This window comes from Dendrobates tinctorius, unplaced genomic scaffold (assembly GCF_039654945.1).
Source record: "Dendrobates tinctorius isolate UK_male_01 unplaced genomic scaffold, ASM3965494v1 ptg000044l, whole genome shotgun sequence".
Lineage (NCBI taxonomy): Eukaryota > Metazoa > Chordata > Amphibia > Anura > Dendrobatidae > Dendrobates > Dendrobates tinctorius.
In genome coordinates this window covers 268,836-282,966 of record NW_027361712.1, presented here as the reverse complement: position 1 = coordinate 282,966, position 14,131 = coordinate 268,836, and the positions used below count along the sequence as shown (strand labels likewise).

General features: G+C 47.0%; 1 protein-coding gene across 5 annotated transcripts in view; it reads left to right on the top strand.

The window, feature by feature from the left end:
* Positions 1–14,131, top strand: part of LOC141089038 (dual specificity protein phosphatase CDC14C-like) — a 134,668-nt gene that overhangs the window by 50,964 nt on the left and 69,573 nt on the right. Inside the window, exon 1 of one of the 5 annotated variants that reach the window (XM_073575304.1) lies at positions 10,146–10,534. The exons of the other annotated variants lie outside the window; for them this stretch is intronic. Coding sequence (XP_073431405.1) covers positions 10,489–10,534 — 46 coding nt within the window. The 5' untranslated portion in view covers positions 10,146–10,488. Of the gene's footprint in view, positions 1–10,145; positions 10,535–14,131 lie in introns of those variants that run through there. 5 annotated transcript variants of the gene reach the window in all.

Genomic DNA, 14,131 nt, shown 5'->3' with positions numbered 1-14,131 from the left:
TCGCTAGTGAGCTGCCACACAGGCAGATCTCACTAGCGACATCGCTGGGGATGGGGGTCGCTACTTACCTGTCACACCAGGCGATCCTGCGTCCTCCCGCCCGGCTCCACGCGTCGCTCGTCGTCACAGCAGGAAGCGCCGCAGGAAGCTGACGACGAGAAACGGTCCTGAACGTTCTCGCGCGATCAGCGATAACCAGCAGGGGAGCCGGTCGTAGGTAAGTATCAGACACAGAGATATCGCTAGCAATATCGCTATAACGTCACTAGTTATAGCGATATTGCTAGCGATATCTCTTAGTGTGACAGGCCCTTTAGCTGAGGCCTCCCAGGCTGTTTTAAGATAATTATCTGTCAGAGGTTCTTTCAGGGAACCTAAATCCTCAAAGAGCAGGGAGGATTTTCTGGCGACCTTTGAGATCGATACATCCTTTGGAGCCCTATCCCAGGATGAAGATGTCTCTTCCTCAAAAGGGGTACCTCCTTTTCAGGGAATTATCTGGGACTTCTCTGGTTTTTCTCATTCCCTTTTAATGAGACCATGCCACTGTTAGTTAATAGGGAAGGCTCTACTTTTTCTTTATAGCAGGCTGTCGAACATGAGTTCTATGGCTTTCGCATCTACCAGCCCTATGGTAGGCCGAACTGCTTTAATAAGCTTGTCCGTATTGTAGCTTCCACTAGGAACGTACCTTTCTCAACTGAGCTACTTTCTCAGTAGCGAGATTTAACTGAGTCCTCCTCTGATCCCTATGGAGTCCTCCTGAGAGATCAATGAGGGGCTGGCCTTTACTTTTGCTGTCTTTGTTCGTTGACTGCAAAGCCCTTCCTGACTTAGACTTCGGACTGGATCAGGAATCTCAGGCTCTCCGCAAAGAGGGTGTCTCCTCCGCTACTATTTTATCAATATAGGCCTGACAGCACCTCTTATTCCTAAGGGACTTTTTTTTTGCATAAGGAATATTCCTTATTCCTAGCTTTTGATTTACCCCTTTTTTAGGGACCTCCAATACTCTACCCCACCAATGTATGTAAAAAGAGGAGAGGGAGAGAAAAAAGACATTATCGTACTGGACTTTCTCGAAGTTCACTTACCACTCGGACGTTACACAGGACTGGTACCGGATCTGGAGGCTGACTGGTCTGTTCACTTGTCTCCCATCGGGACTATGGACCCCTCCTTAACACCATGACGATCCACCTGTACGCTGTCCGAGTAGCTTCCACTGTAGTTATGGCGCGTCTGGCTCTTCTCATCTGAGCGAGACTGCCACTCCCGCACCTCCTGGTGCAGCTGTAAGTGATCTGGCAAAAGGCTCTCAATCTTACAAGCTGCTTAGCCTACTGCTGTTCCTGATGAGAGCAGTCAAAATCAATCTAGAATGGTTGGTGACCCATGCCAGCACTTCTGACAGCAATACCCCATATTTTTTTTTTTTTTTTTAAATGATCACCTGGTTGATCCTGCACCTGCGGGCCGCCTGCGCTTTGCCTCGCATGTGCTCCTGTGCGCGCCTCCGGTAACCAAGCAGCACTTTAGTAGGCCTCCGGCTCCAGGATCGTGCACGCACCGGTGACCACTTCCGGTGTGCGCTCTGTATTACTTCCGGTGCGCGCACCCTGTCCTCTGAGTGTGCTATCTCCATAGCGTGCTTCCTGACCTTATGGCCCCGCAGCTGCTGGTACACGTCCGAGTGCACCGCCATGTGTGTCCCAGCTTCTACTTCCAGCGCGCGCCCGCCTGCCTCCGGTGTGCGCTCTCGTTAACAGACCCGACAGCTGCCTGTGTTCAGGCGCTTCAGCTGCACGTACCCGTCACTTCTGGTGCATGCGTCTACTCGTTGCGGCGTTCCACGCCATCAGCTGCCATGACGCCCGTGCTTGCTGCTGCCCTTATACCTGCTGCCCCATGGACCTGGTCTCAGGAGGAAGCCTCAACGCTGCCCTGACCACCACTGTTTACAGGTACACGTTTCCTAGGGCAGTCCACGGTGTCCAGCTTGTGCTCGACGGGGAGGGATCCCGAAAGGGTCCTCTGAGGAGTTTTACCTCTGCCCGGGCATCAATGTGCCTCACGGGCTGCATAGCCACCACACGTCAACAGGGAGGGAGCACAGAAAGTGGACTTCTATGGGCTATGTCGGTATCTGGGAGGGTACACCCAATGTGGCCTCCAAGGCTCTAACTTTACCTGGGCATTCACCTCACGGGCTGTGGCCATGCACTCGCTCAGGGGGAGCATGGCCCCTGAGGCAACTACCGGTACCTGGTGACGGATGTAGCAGACCGGTGCCAGCCAGTAACCATCCGACCCAGGTCCAGGCATCCTCTTCTTTCTTCAAGAGGTTTCATCTTGAGGGTTCCCCATCGAGGACAGGAAACCAACTGAGGCGGAGAGGAGCCGCCCCTTTTATCTTGAAGGTTTCCTGTCCTTGTTGGGCGGATCTCCTCTCTCGTGGTGCAGTCATGTATGATGGAAAAAACAAGTTATACTCACCGGGGTGCAGTGGGTGTCACGGTCCGGTGCCTCCCATCTTCTAGCGATGATGTCCTTCTTACTTCTGCCACGGCTCCTGCGCAGGTGTACTTTATCTGCCCTGTTGAGGGCAGAGTAAAGTACTGCAGTGCGCAGGTGCCGGACCTCTCTGACCTTTCCCGGCACCTGCACACTGCAGTACTCTGCCCTCAATAGGGCAGATAAAGTACACCTGTGCAAGAGTCGCGGCAGAAGTAAGAAGGAGGACGTCATCGCTAGAAGATGGGAGGCACCAGACCACGACACCCATCGGACCGGACCCAACCCCAGGGTGAGTATAATCTAACTCGTTTTTCTTATCTTTCAGGTTACATTGGGGATCTACAGCATTACAGAATGCTGTAGATAAGCCCCTGATGGCGGTGGCCACACCTCATAGGCCAAAATTGAGGTGACCGATTCCCTTTAAATGAGCGTGATCGATAATATTGAAGTTGTCCAGCGATTGTTTCCCGGCCTCTTTACATTGACTGACGAATAACGATGATCACAGAACGATCAATAGTAGATCAGTCTGTCCCCATACAGTATCATGTCATCATCAGCACATCTGCAGTTTAGTGGGCGATGTGCTGCTTAGAACAATTCTTTGGGGTTTTTTTTCCTGCCATAAACCATGCAACACATGATGAACGAGCAGCATTTTGTTCCTTCATTGGGCGGTTGCCAACATGTTTATACCTATGAACTCTTGTCTGTGCAGCAGGGATTTATACGCTTTTTAAATATACACACAGTATGTGACACAAACACACACACACACACACACACACGTATGTATACAGCAAGCACAGAGTACATATAGACGTGTGTATGCACAGAGCACCTTCGTACAGACACATGCATACAAAGAGCACATACATACAAACATATACTTACCAGGAGTCCATACATTCAAATGATGAATAATCCATTTGTGCCATGACTGGTCTAGCTCTGCTATATCTAGATGGCAGGCTGCATTGTTGCATGATTCGACAATACAGCCTGCCATCCAGCAGAGACACTGCACAGCGTGTGATAACGTTGTTCAGTGTCTTGCATTGAACTTGCATGACCTGACTGTCAGCGCCATTAGAAATTTTCCCAACGCGCTTGTGCTGATGTCAGTTAAGTGAAGAGAGTTCATTGACTGAACTCCAGGACCTTTCAGACGGCGCCACGAGCGTGTAAACTTTCTCACGCTCGTGGTGACATCTGTCAGGTCATACGAGATCCCCGCGAGACACCGAGCAGCAGACGCTGCTCTGTGTCTTTGCTGAATGGCAGGCTGCATAGTGATATCATGCAACAATGCAGCCTGCCATCTAGAATAAAAAACAGAGCTAGACAAGTCTTGGGACAAATGGATTATCATTCTCAGAGGACAGGTGAGGAATATGGTTGCTTATTTTAATTCCCTTACAGGGGACAATGGCTTCGCTGGAATTGGCGATGACGGGAGTATGGTTTAATTAAAATTGATTAAAGGAGGCTGTCATACTTTTAGTTAAAGGACTTTATTCTGAGTGTGTGATTTTATACAATGTCACTATGGGGTTAATAATGGGGGTGTCCCTATAACTAATCCCTGGGCTTGATTTCACCTGACAATAGGTGACAACCCCCCCCCCCCATCAAGTATCACCCCACTTGCCATCACACCAGGGCAAGTGGGAAGTGTGAGGCTAAGTGCCAGAATTAGCTCATATTATTATATGCACCTTTTCTGGGAGGCTGAGAGCTGATGGTTTTTAGCCTGGGGGGGGGGGTCCAATATCCATGACTCCTTCCTAGGCTTTTGATATCAGCCCACAGCTGTCTGCCTAGCTTTTGCTGGTTATTAATTATTGGGGGACACTGTCTTTTTGGGGGCCGTTCCCCATTTTAGTAACCAGTAAAGGCTAAGTATACAGCCGTGAGATGATATTGACCCCTTTCCGACATGTGGCATAACAGTAAGCACATGTCGGACTTGCCCTGCTTGGTGCAAGCTTCGGTACTAAACCAACACCTTTCCGGGCACATGACAGCTGATCTATACAGCTGACATGTGCCCACAACAGCCGTGGGTGGAATCGCGATCCACCCGCGGCTGTCTGACAGCAGCATTTATCTCGCGCTTACAGGAAACACGTCACTAATACCGACCATCAGTGACCTGTCACATGATCGCGGGTCACCGATGGGTCGGCATGACCAAAACAGGTCTGCAGCAGACCTCTATGGTTGTCATTGCCAGACTGCTATGAGTGCCGCCCAGTGGTCTGCGCAAATAGCAAGTGAGCACTTCTGCTACACACAGGCGATCTGATGATTGCCTGTGTGTAGCAGAAGCGATCAAAGTACTGCAACGTCTAGTCTCCAGTGGAGATCATTAAAGCATGCAAAAAGTTAAAAAAAAATATATAAGTTCAAATCACCCCCCTTTTGCCCCATTCAAAATAAGAAAAAAAAATCAAATATACACATATTTAGTATTGCCATGTTCAGAGTTGCCCGATTCTATAAATATATATAAAAAAAAAAAAAGTTAACCCGATTTGCTAAACTGTGTAGCGAGAAAGATATTCAAAACGCCAGAATTTTTTTTTTTTTTGGTTGCTGCTACATTGCAATAATGGGCTACCAAAAGATTGTATCTACACCACTATCAATAAAAATGGCAGCTCTGTGCACAAAAAAATAAATCCTCACCCAACCCCCAAATCCTGAAAAAATGGACTTTTAGTTTTTACAAATTTAGGATTTTTTTTTCCACCACTTAAATAAAGAAGGAAAAAAGAACCTATACATGTCTTTCTGTGAACGCTGTAGAGATCCACCATGTGAGTGGACGAGGACTCGCTTGACCAGTCTTTGAGGCACATGCTGGCACACTGGGGGTTAAATAGTTCATTTGGCTTATTAAACTGCAGCATAAACCACTCTTCATGAACTAAACAGCATGTAGCTTCCAGTACAGTGTCTGTTAAACATTCAGTTTTACAGCATACACAGTCTCTTACTGGCCCTGGTCAGCGTTACTCACTGTTTATCCCTCACGGTTTATCAGGGAAGCAGCCGCACTGGGATCACTGTTCCAGACAGTGCCTTGCTCACTAGGCCATCTACAGTTCCAGACCCACAGCCGGGCAGTAGCTTTCCTACGTAGAGCCTGTAAAGGGTTAAAACTAAAGTCATAGCTAAAACAGACTCTACCAGGTCCTGGCCTTTCCATGTGCTCTCTAGGAAGTTCAGTACCAGACACTTCCAGCACACACAGGCCTTCCAGGACCTTGCACTCAGGATCAAAACACACCCCCATGTGACCCTACCTCAATCACACTATATGGTATGTGACCACACCCACAAGAGAGGTATGGATCACATGGTCATGACCTCACTACAGGTCCTATTACATACAGCCAGACACATACAGACTTTATGTTGGGCGTTCAGACATATGCCCACATGCATATTCTGAGTAGCATATACAGCGCCCCCTAGCATTAAGAGGTTACTGCACCACAATGTGTAATGACCTGGAGAATCATAAGATCAGGTCAGTTTTAGCATTTAGTGACCATGGTGAAAAACAAAACTGTGGAATTGCATTTTTTTTTTTGCAATTTCACAAGCCCTCACATGGCCATATTGATCAAAAAATAAAAAGTTATGGATCTGGGAAGAAAGGGAGCAAAAAAAAAATGGAAAATGGCCTGGGTGGTTAAAGGCTTAACAATAAAGTAACTTGGCACTCAACTGAATGATCCTTTTCAAGACATGGTTTTTATTTTGGCAGTCACAATAGACGTTTCGGCCTTCGTCAGTCTGCCGACTGCTGTATATAATGAGGGTAGAATGAAAAACTGTGTAAGTTCCTATTATGCGGCAGTGGTTTGGAAGCTACTGCAATATCCCACCGTCTGAGACGTATTGTGCTCTGGTAAATCAAGGAGAAATTACTGTTGGTCATGGAGATTGAATCTCTGAGGCTCTGTGCCTGTAGGAATATATGCCTGGTTAGTACAGGTTAATGCCTGTTGTTGCTTTATCAGGCTTGTATTAGAAGAGCAGGTTTCATGCAGCACTGTTGGCGTTTTACTAGGCTTGTATTGATGGGTCAGTTTAGATAGGACACGTGTAGGTGTAGTGCCTGGGCGTGTAGACCTGGACGCAGTATCCGCTGCTAGTCCTGATTAAGAGGACGAAACGCGCATCGGGGTGAGGGACGTGGCACAAGACACTTTATATGTGAGTTTTCATTGCTATTGTAATGCGGTTACTGAGTCCTTGCGGTGGGGAAATACAATAAGAGTACTCATTAATTTTTTTTATGTGTATTGGCTATGGCTTGCCGGGCTTTAATGCATCTATTGGAGAATTGATATATTGTTTACCCCTTATGGTTAAAATTAAAGGGCCAGTACCGATTTAGTATTATATGTTTATAATCACATATTTAGCGTGGTCTGTAGCCTCTTTGTCCTGCCACAGAGGTGATTTTGGCTTGTATAATTCTTTTTTTGTGTTTTGTGATTTTTTAAAAAAATTTTTCATGTGGAATAATAAAATAATTTTATATATTGTTTAAATATTGTGCCAGTTTCTTTTCAACAAATAAATATATGAAACAGATGAGTTTGCAAATAATACTGTGTGAGGCACATTGATATAATTTTGTTGGATCTTTTGGTTGATTATACTTGTCTGATATATGTGGCACATCGTAGCATGCTTTTTTTTTTTTTTTCCATCTGTGATTCTTCTTAACTGAAACGGGACTGAGCTGCCCCATAGATTAACTTTGGTCGGAGTGCAATCCAATTTTTTTCAGATTGCACTCGTCTGTTTTTCTCGCAGATGAGTACACGCCCTTACACTGGAAGTAGGAGTTAAAGGGTTGGCAAAACAGGGCTGCTGGCCCAAGCACTACAGTCCCCAGCATTCTATGACATCACGGAATGTTAACAATCCACAGGCCGGTAGTTCCCCACCCCTGCCCTACATCATGCTGCTCTCAGATAACCTAGAAAAGACCTGCTGACAAATTCCCTTTAACAGTAGACTGTGAGCCCTCGCCGGCAGGGTCCCCTCTCCTTATGTACTTGTGTGTCCCTTGTCTTACACATGTTTATTATACTTGTCTATATTTCCCCTTTTCACATGTAAAGCGCCATGGAATAAATAGCGCTATATAAATGCATAATAATAACAGATTGCCGACCTCTGCTTTACAGGTAGAGCTTGACAGCGGCAGTAGCAGCACGCCGCCCCCATTAAAAATAGATATCTATCAAAATACAAAACTAATCTACCCGATGAGCAAACGCCATGAACAGGAAAATAAATTCAAAACTGCAAAATTGCGGTTTTGAGTTTCCACAACACTGCAAAAGGTGTTTTAAGACACTATTTAAAATGTCATATTTATCCAAAAAATTGTACCAATAAAAACATTGTCTTGCATTGCAAAAAATAAGCCCTGACACGGCCCCATCGATGAAAACGTTATGGGTCTTGAAAAGTGGCAAAATAACAAGGAAAAACTTAACACATTTCCAAAATTTTTCATCACTAAAATCATGAAAACTGGACCTGTATGGAAACACCGTTAGGCTATGTGCACCCGTCGCAGATTTTGATGCGGATCTGCAGTTGTTGTTGATGCAGTGTAGTGCACAGGCAATGTTAGTATATGGTAAATGAAGAATTGATGCGCACATGCTGCGGAAAAATCTGCACAGATTTGCAGTGTTTTGTTGTTTTTCCGCAGCATGTCAATTCTTTCTGTGGATCTGCAGCAGCGGTTTCCAGTCTGGCACATGAAAAAAATCTCTCGCTCTTTCATGTCTGGAAGGGGATGAGCTGCATTTACAATGTGAATCTAGTGTTCTTAGAACGCTAGGTCACAATACACAAAAGGTCAAACAGACTGGCAGTCACTCAGTGATGAGCAAAATGCTTGTTCGTCGGGTGAAATGTTTTGGGATGCACAAAAGATCATTGTTCCTGGTGGTGCATTGTCCGGTGTGAACAGGCCTGTACTGCGGAGATCCAGGGCACTGAGCAATGTAGGACAGATCTGTCATCGCTCTCTGGCTACATAAACCCGCTATTCACCACCTTGCAATTTACAGGGGATTTTTTCCGTTTTTTTTTTTAGCTCCCCTTCTTCCCAGAGCCATAACGTTTTTATTTTTCCATCAGTACGGCCATATGAGCGCTGTTTCTGTGGGACGAGTAGTACTTTTCAATTACACCATTGATTTTTACCATATAGCGTACTTGAAAACGGGGGGAAAAAATTCCAAGTGCGGTGAAATTGTAAAAAGTGCAATCGCACAACTGTTTTTTTTGTTGTTTACTAAATGCTAAAACTGACCTGCCATTATGTTTCCCCAGGTCATTACTAGTCCACAGATTCCAAACACGTCTAGGTTCTCTTTTAAGGAAAAGACAAAAAACTGACTGGCACATCCAGACTAGTGTGAATAGGTGCATACCAGGAGGAGCTACCCCCATATACTATATAAGGCTGCACTATCATGCTAAAGCACGTCAATGTAGAATGAGACTTGAATAGCAATACAGCTATGGAGTATTAGGAAAAAATGAGACGATTGGCATATAACTTGGCCAAATTATATCTGCCCATCCACCAACGTCTCATATTTTTTCCTTATACTCCATAGCTGTATTGCTATACAAGTCTCATATTCTACGTTGACATGCTTTAGCATGATAGCAGCCTTATTTTCTATATAGGTTCTCTTTTAAGTGGTGAAAAAAAATCTGAAATTTGTAAGACAAAGATTTGCTTATGTCTCCATTTTTCGAGACCCCAAAGCGTCTCCATGTTTCGGGATCTGGGGCTGCCCGAGCTGACATTTTTATTGATACCATTTTGGAGAAGAAGCAATGTTTTGATTGCATGTTGCAAGAAAAAAAACAAACGAAAACCTTCTGACTTTTCTCTCGTTACGCCATTTACCTGTCGGATCAGTTTATATTTTGATCTGACATATCTGAATGCAGTGATGCCAATTTATTTATAAAGGGGTTGATTTGAACTTTTTTACCGTCCCAAGTCTGTGTGCACAGGTGCCATTGTTCTTGGCCACACAGGTCCAGGCACTGCTCAGTACAATGAGCCGAGTTTCACCTGACGAACAAGAGTGTTGCTCCCTTGTCACACATTAAGGACCCTCCTGAACACCAGTCACTACACTCCTGTGGCCCTCAGACCCTGTGCTCACTCTCCTGATGAGACTAGGCATGGCTGCCGGGCGTCAGTATAGCAAATGTACGCCCCAAACATGGAAATGCGCCACTGTCTATGTGATTACATGTGCCTGCTGCGCCACATTGGGGTCTCGGACGGTGGACGATTCCGTGCGATAATCCGAGTGACGGCCTCTGATTAGTGACACGGATCCTTGGCCCAAGACAGGTCCTCATGTGCCAGCTGTAGGACTCTACACTGCCGGCTCAGGAGACAGTGTCCTGCCTGCTGCTCCGCTTCCTCCCGGAGTACGCACTAGCTCCGCCCCTACTCTGGGCATTTAAACTTTTGCTCGCTCACTATTGGCTGTGTGCCGCATTCCTTTCCCCAACGGCTGGCCCAGTAGCCAATCACACGCTTAGGCTCAGAAGGGGGTGGAGTGGTCAGGTAGCCCCGCCCCCCCTACGCCCTCTTGTTTGCAGGGTTGAGGTTCGGATCCACAACAATTCGTGCTGCTGGTCTCGGGCGGCAAGTTGTCCTTGATCCCCGCCTGGCACTGCCCCGCTGCCAAGTTCGTGATAAGTTTCCCTCCCGTGACGTGGTGCACTGATCGTGTGTGCTACAGATCGCTGGCACCGACCCCATCAGGACCTAAAGCGGAAGCCGAGCTAATGCAAACACTTGGCCGCGAGAAGAGGCTCAGCGCTAAGGTCGCCGCGATCTCATGGCCCCCGGGCCAACCTGCCAGTGACCTCTAGCCTGTCAGCATGGAGGACGAGCCCCTGCCCCCTGGTGCGGTGGACGTGTGCGATGGTGAGTCTGTGTCTGCAACCCTGTAAGCTGTTGGGGGGCTTCCCTGCCGGCCCTTGTCGCACCCCGGAAGGTGATGTGGATCCCTCCACGCGACAATCACATGCTGTCACTAATCCCCCACCCGTGAAGGGATGAAAGCAAAGTTGGGTTTGGTTGCTGTGGTTCCTCTTCTGTTGTATTGCTGCCCTCCATGACTTGTGAAGTAAAGGTCATGTGTAGTGTTTGAGCTCCTCACACCCTCCTGTCACCTGCGCATGTGAGGCGTCTGAGCTCCTCACACCCTCCTGTCACCTGCGCATGTGTAGCGTCTGAGCTCCTCACACCCTCCTGTCACCTGCGCATGTGTAGCGTCTGAGCTCCTCACACCCTCCTGTCACCTGCGCATGTGTAGCGTCTGAGCTCCTCACACCCTCCTGTCACCTGCGCATGTGTAGCGTCTGAGCTCCTCACACCCTCCTGTCACCTGCGCATGTGTAGCGTCTGAGCTCCTCACACCCTCCTGTCACCTGCGCGTGTGTAGCGTCTGAGCTCCTCACACCCTCCTGTCACCTGCGCATGTGTAGCGTCTGAGCTCCTCACACCCTCCTGTCACCTGCGCATGTGTAGTGTTTGAGCTCCTCACACCCTCCTGTCACCTGCGCATGTGAGGCGTCTGAGCTCCTCACACCCTCCTGTCACCTGCGCATGTGTAGCGTCTGAGCTCCTCACACCCTCCTGTCACCTGCGCGTGTGTAGCGTCTGAGCTCCTCACACCCTCCTGTCACCTGCGCATGTGTAGCGTCTGAGCTCCTCACACCCTCCTGTCACCTGCGCATGTGTAGCGTCTGAGCTCCTCACACCCTCATGTAATGTGTCCATGGAGAGGGGTGTTTTGTCGTGTGTGTGGTGTAGACGGCTTGCTCGCTCTTCCTTCCTTCTGTCCATCAGTCTTGTGCGACCTTCAGACACATATTTTCCATTGTGAAGTGCAATATTCCCATAAGAAGGGACTAATAACCATCCGTCCTTACTGTACCTGTCTGAGTGGAGCGGGCTGGTAGTCGTGTCCTGTAGATTTATCACTTTCCATGGCTCTTGTACATACACAAGGATCCTAAATATCACTGTGATAGTGTGATAGTGTAAAGTACTGGTACAATGCATGGGCTAGATGGGAGTTCCTCACTCCAGTACCCCTATCACTGTGCTGTGGTCCTCTGCATCTGCCCCTCGTTTCCCCATGTCTGCGTGCTTTCCGTTTGGTCAGTGTTCCATTTTGTAGTGGTGTTGTGTAAGCTCTGCTGCTGTTTCCACTTCTGGGGAGGGTTGTGTACACATTGTGTCAATGGTTACATTGTATTCTCTGCTCTCCAGAATCATTCAGTCCTACTTTTAGTCTTTTTCAGGGGTGGGCAGTTAATTTTCCCCAGTGGCCACATGAGAAACTGGCACTGTTGTGGAGGGCCGAACTTAAAGGGGCTGTCCAAAACCAAAGTTGAATTTCATACTAAATTACACTAAATAGGTACATCTAATCACATTACATTCTGACTTCCTATGTGTTTTTTTGTTTTTTTTGGTTTTTTTTTTTTAAAGCCTCCTATGACATTTTGTTTGAGATTCACCAGTGCTTGCTGGGATAATCAAATGATCAGTCATCAGGGGGCAGAGACCTCTGCGCACTCTGAAATGAGGCATCATCAGTAGTGATGAGCAGGTGTCCTCTGCGTATTCTGGCGTGCTCTGAGATTTAGTTTTTGTTGTCTCAGCTGCATGATTTGCTGATGCTGGCCAGCCTGAATACATGTGGAGATTCCCTAACAAACAGGCATTCCTCACATGTATTCATCCAGTCCAGCAGCTGCAAATCATACAGCTGAGGCGACAAAAACTAAATCTCCGAGCATGCCAAAATACTCGGACACTCAAGCATGATCAGGAAAACCCGAGCAACGAGTATACTTGCTCATCACTAATCATCAGTGATGTCTGTTTCAGGGGCTGGGCTAGTCCTGCTCACCTGATAATGTGTTGGTTGTAAATTCTGGCGCCTACTCAGTAGGAGCTCCCTGTGCTAGATTCCTTTGAATGCACAGTGACAGTGCGCTCCCTTGCTGGCTCTAAAGAGAAGTGACAAGCTAGCAACAGAGTGCACTGTCAGTGTAAAGTGTAAGGCGGCAATGCGGTGAGCAGGGACTAGCCCAGTCTCTGAAAACGATGCTACTGATTCTTCGTTCCATGGTGGGATGGGAAAGCAGCTGTGGCAGTGGACTGCGGCCTCTGCCCCCTAATGACATCCCGTGTGAGCACCCCAAAATGCACTGGCATTCTTAAGCGAAATGTTGTTGGAAGTAGAAAAATTAAAAGATAAAAGAAGCAGACAGGAAGTTATAGAGGGAACAGTAGAAAATTTAAGTTAAAGTATGTTAGAAAAGTGATTACTTTATTGAATTAATTAGACTTCTACTATGATATTTACCTTTGGTTTCTGACCACCCTTTTAATTCTGCATAATGTTTAATTTTATTGCTTTATAAACAGCAGTTGATTAAAAGGTTAAGTTTACATGAGTGCACGGTGGCTCAGTGGTTAGCACGGCAGCCTTGCAGCGCTGGAGTCCTGAGTTCAAATCCCACCAAGGACAACACCTGCAAGGAGTTTGTATATTCTCCACGTGTTTGCGTGGGTTTCCTCCGGGCACTCCGGTTTCCTCCCACACTCCAAAGACTGATAGGGAATCTAAATTGTGGGCCCCAATGGGGACAGTGATGATGATGTCTGTAAACTGTAAAGCGCTGCGCTATATAAAAATAATTATTATAAAAGTCATGATTTTCCTCCAGATAAAGACGATTTTCCATCTGTATTCTCCTCTGTATGGCACCCATTTTTATACATCAGAAGCAAATAACATTTGCAAGAACAAATCGTGTCCTGTGTTAGTAGTGGAAATGTATTTGTAAAAATTGGGTGCTATACAGATAATTCCTATGGGATCCAATTCTTTTTGCACACCCATAGACTTCACCATACAGAAGAGACCGATGGGGGCTGTAATGTAAATTGCTCAATTCCGTAACATCGCCCGTACTGCTGTCTGTGTGAGATTGGATTTATTTTCTTTCACAGCCGGTAAAATACAGTGGTGTGAATGTAGCCCAACAATACCTGCTGCCATAAAGCTTATTGTAACCAGCATTAGGCCGGGTGCCCACGATCCAGTACTAGCAGCGGCTCAGACGGAGCGCATGTTTGCTGCACCCAAAGCGCTGCCGTCTATTGGATGCAGGTGACTCTGCAAGTGATCACTGAGCCGTGAGGATTTCCCGCAATACACTTCTATTGATGTAGTTTCTCTTTCAGAGACTTTAGAAATTGACATGCTGCAGTCTTGAAAGACGTGCCACATGTCCGTCTCTTCGGGTGATCCGCAGGCAACTATGCACTCGTAGTGGACATGGGATTTCTAGAAGTCTCATCCACTGTGCTGGGCCATCTGGCCGCTGCGGGTTTGACGCTGCATAAGTACACATGTCCATCCCGCAGCAGTTACCGATCATGAGCCGTACCCTTACAGTTATATCAAGCAATAAATAGTGAGTGTTGGGAAAAAGTTGT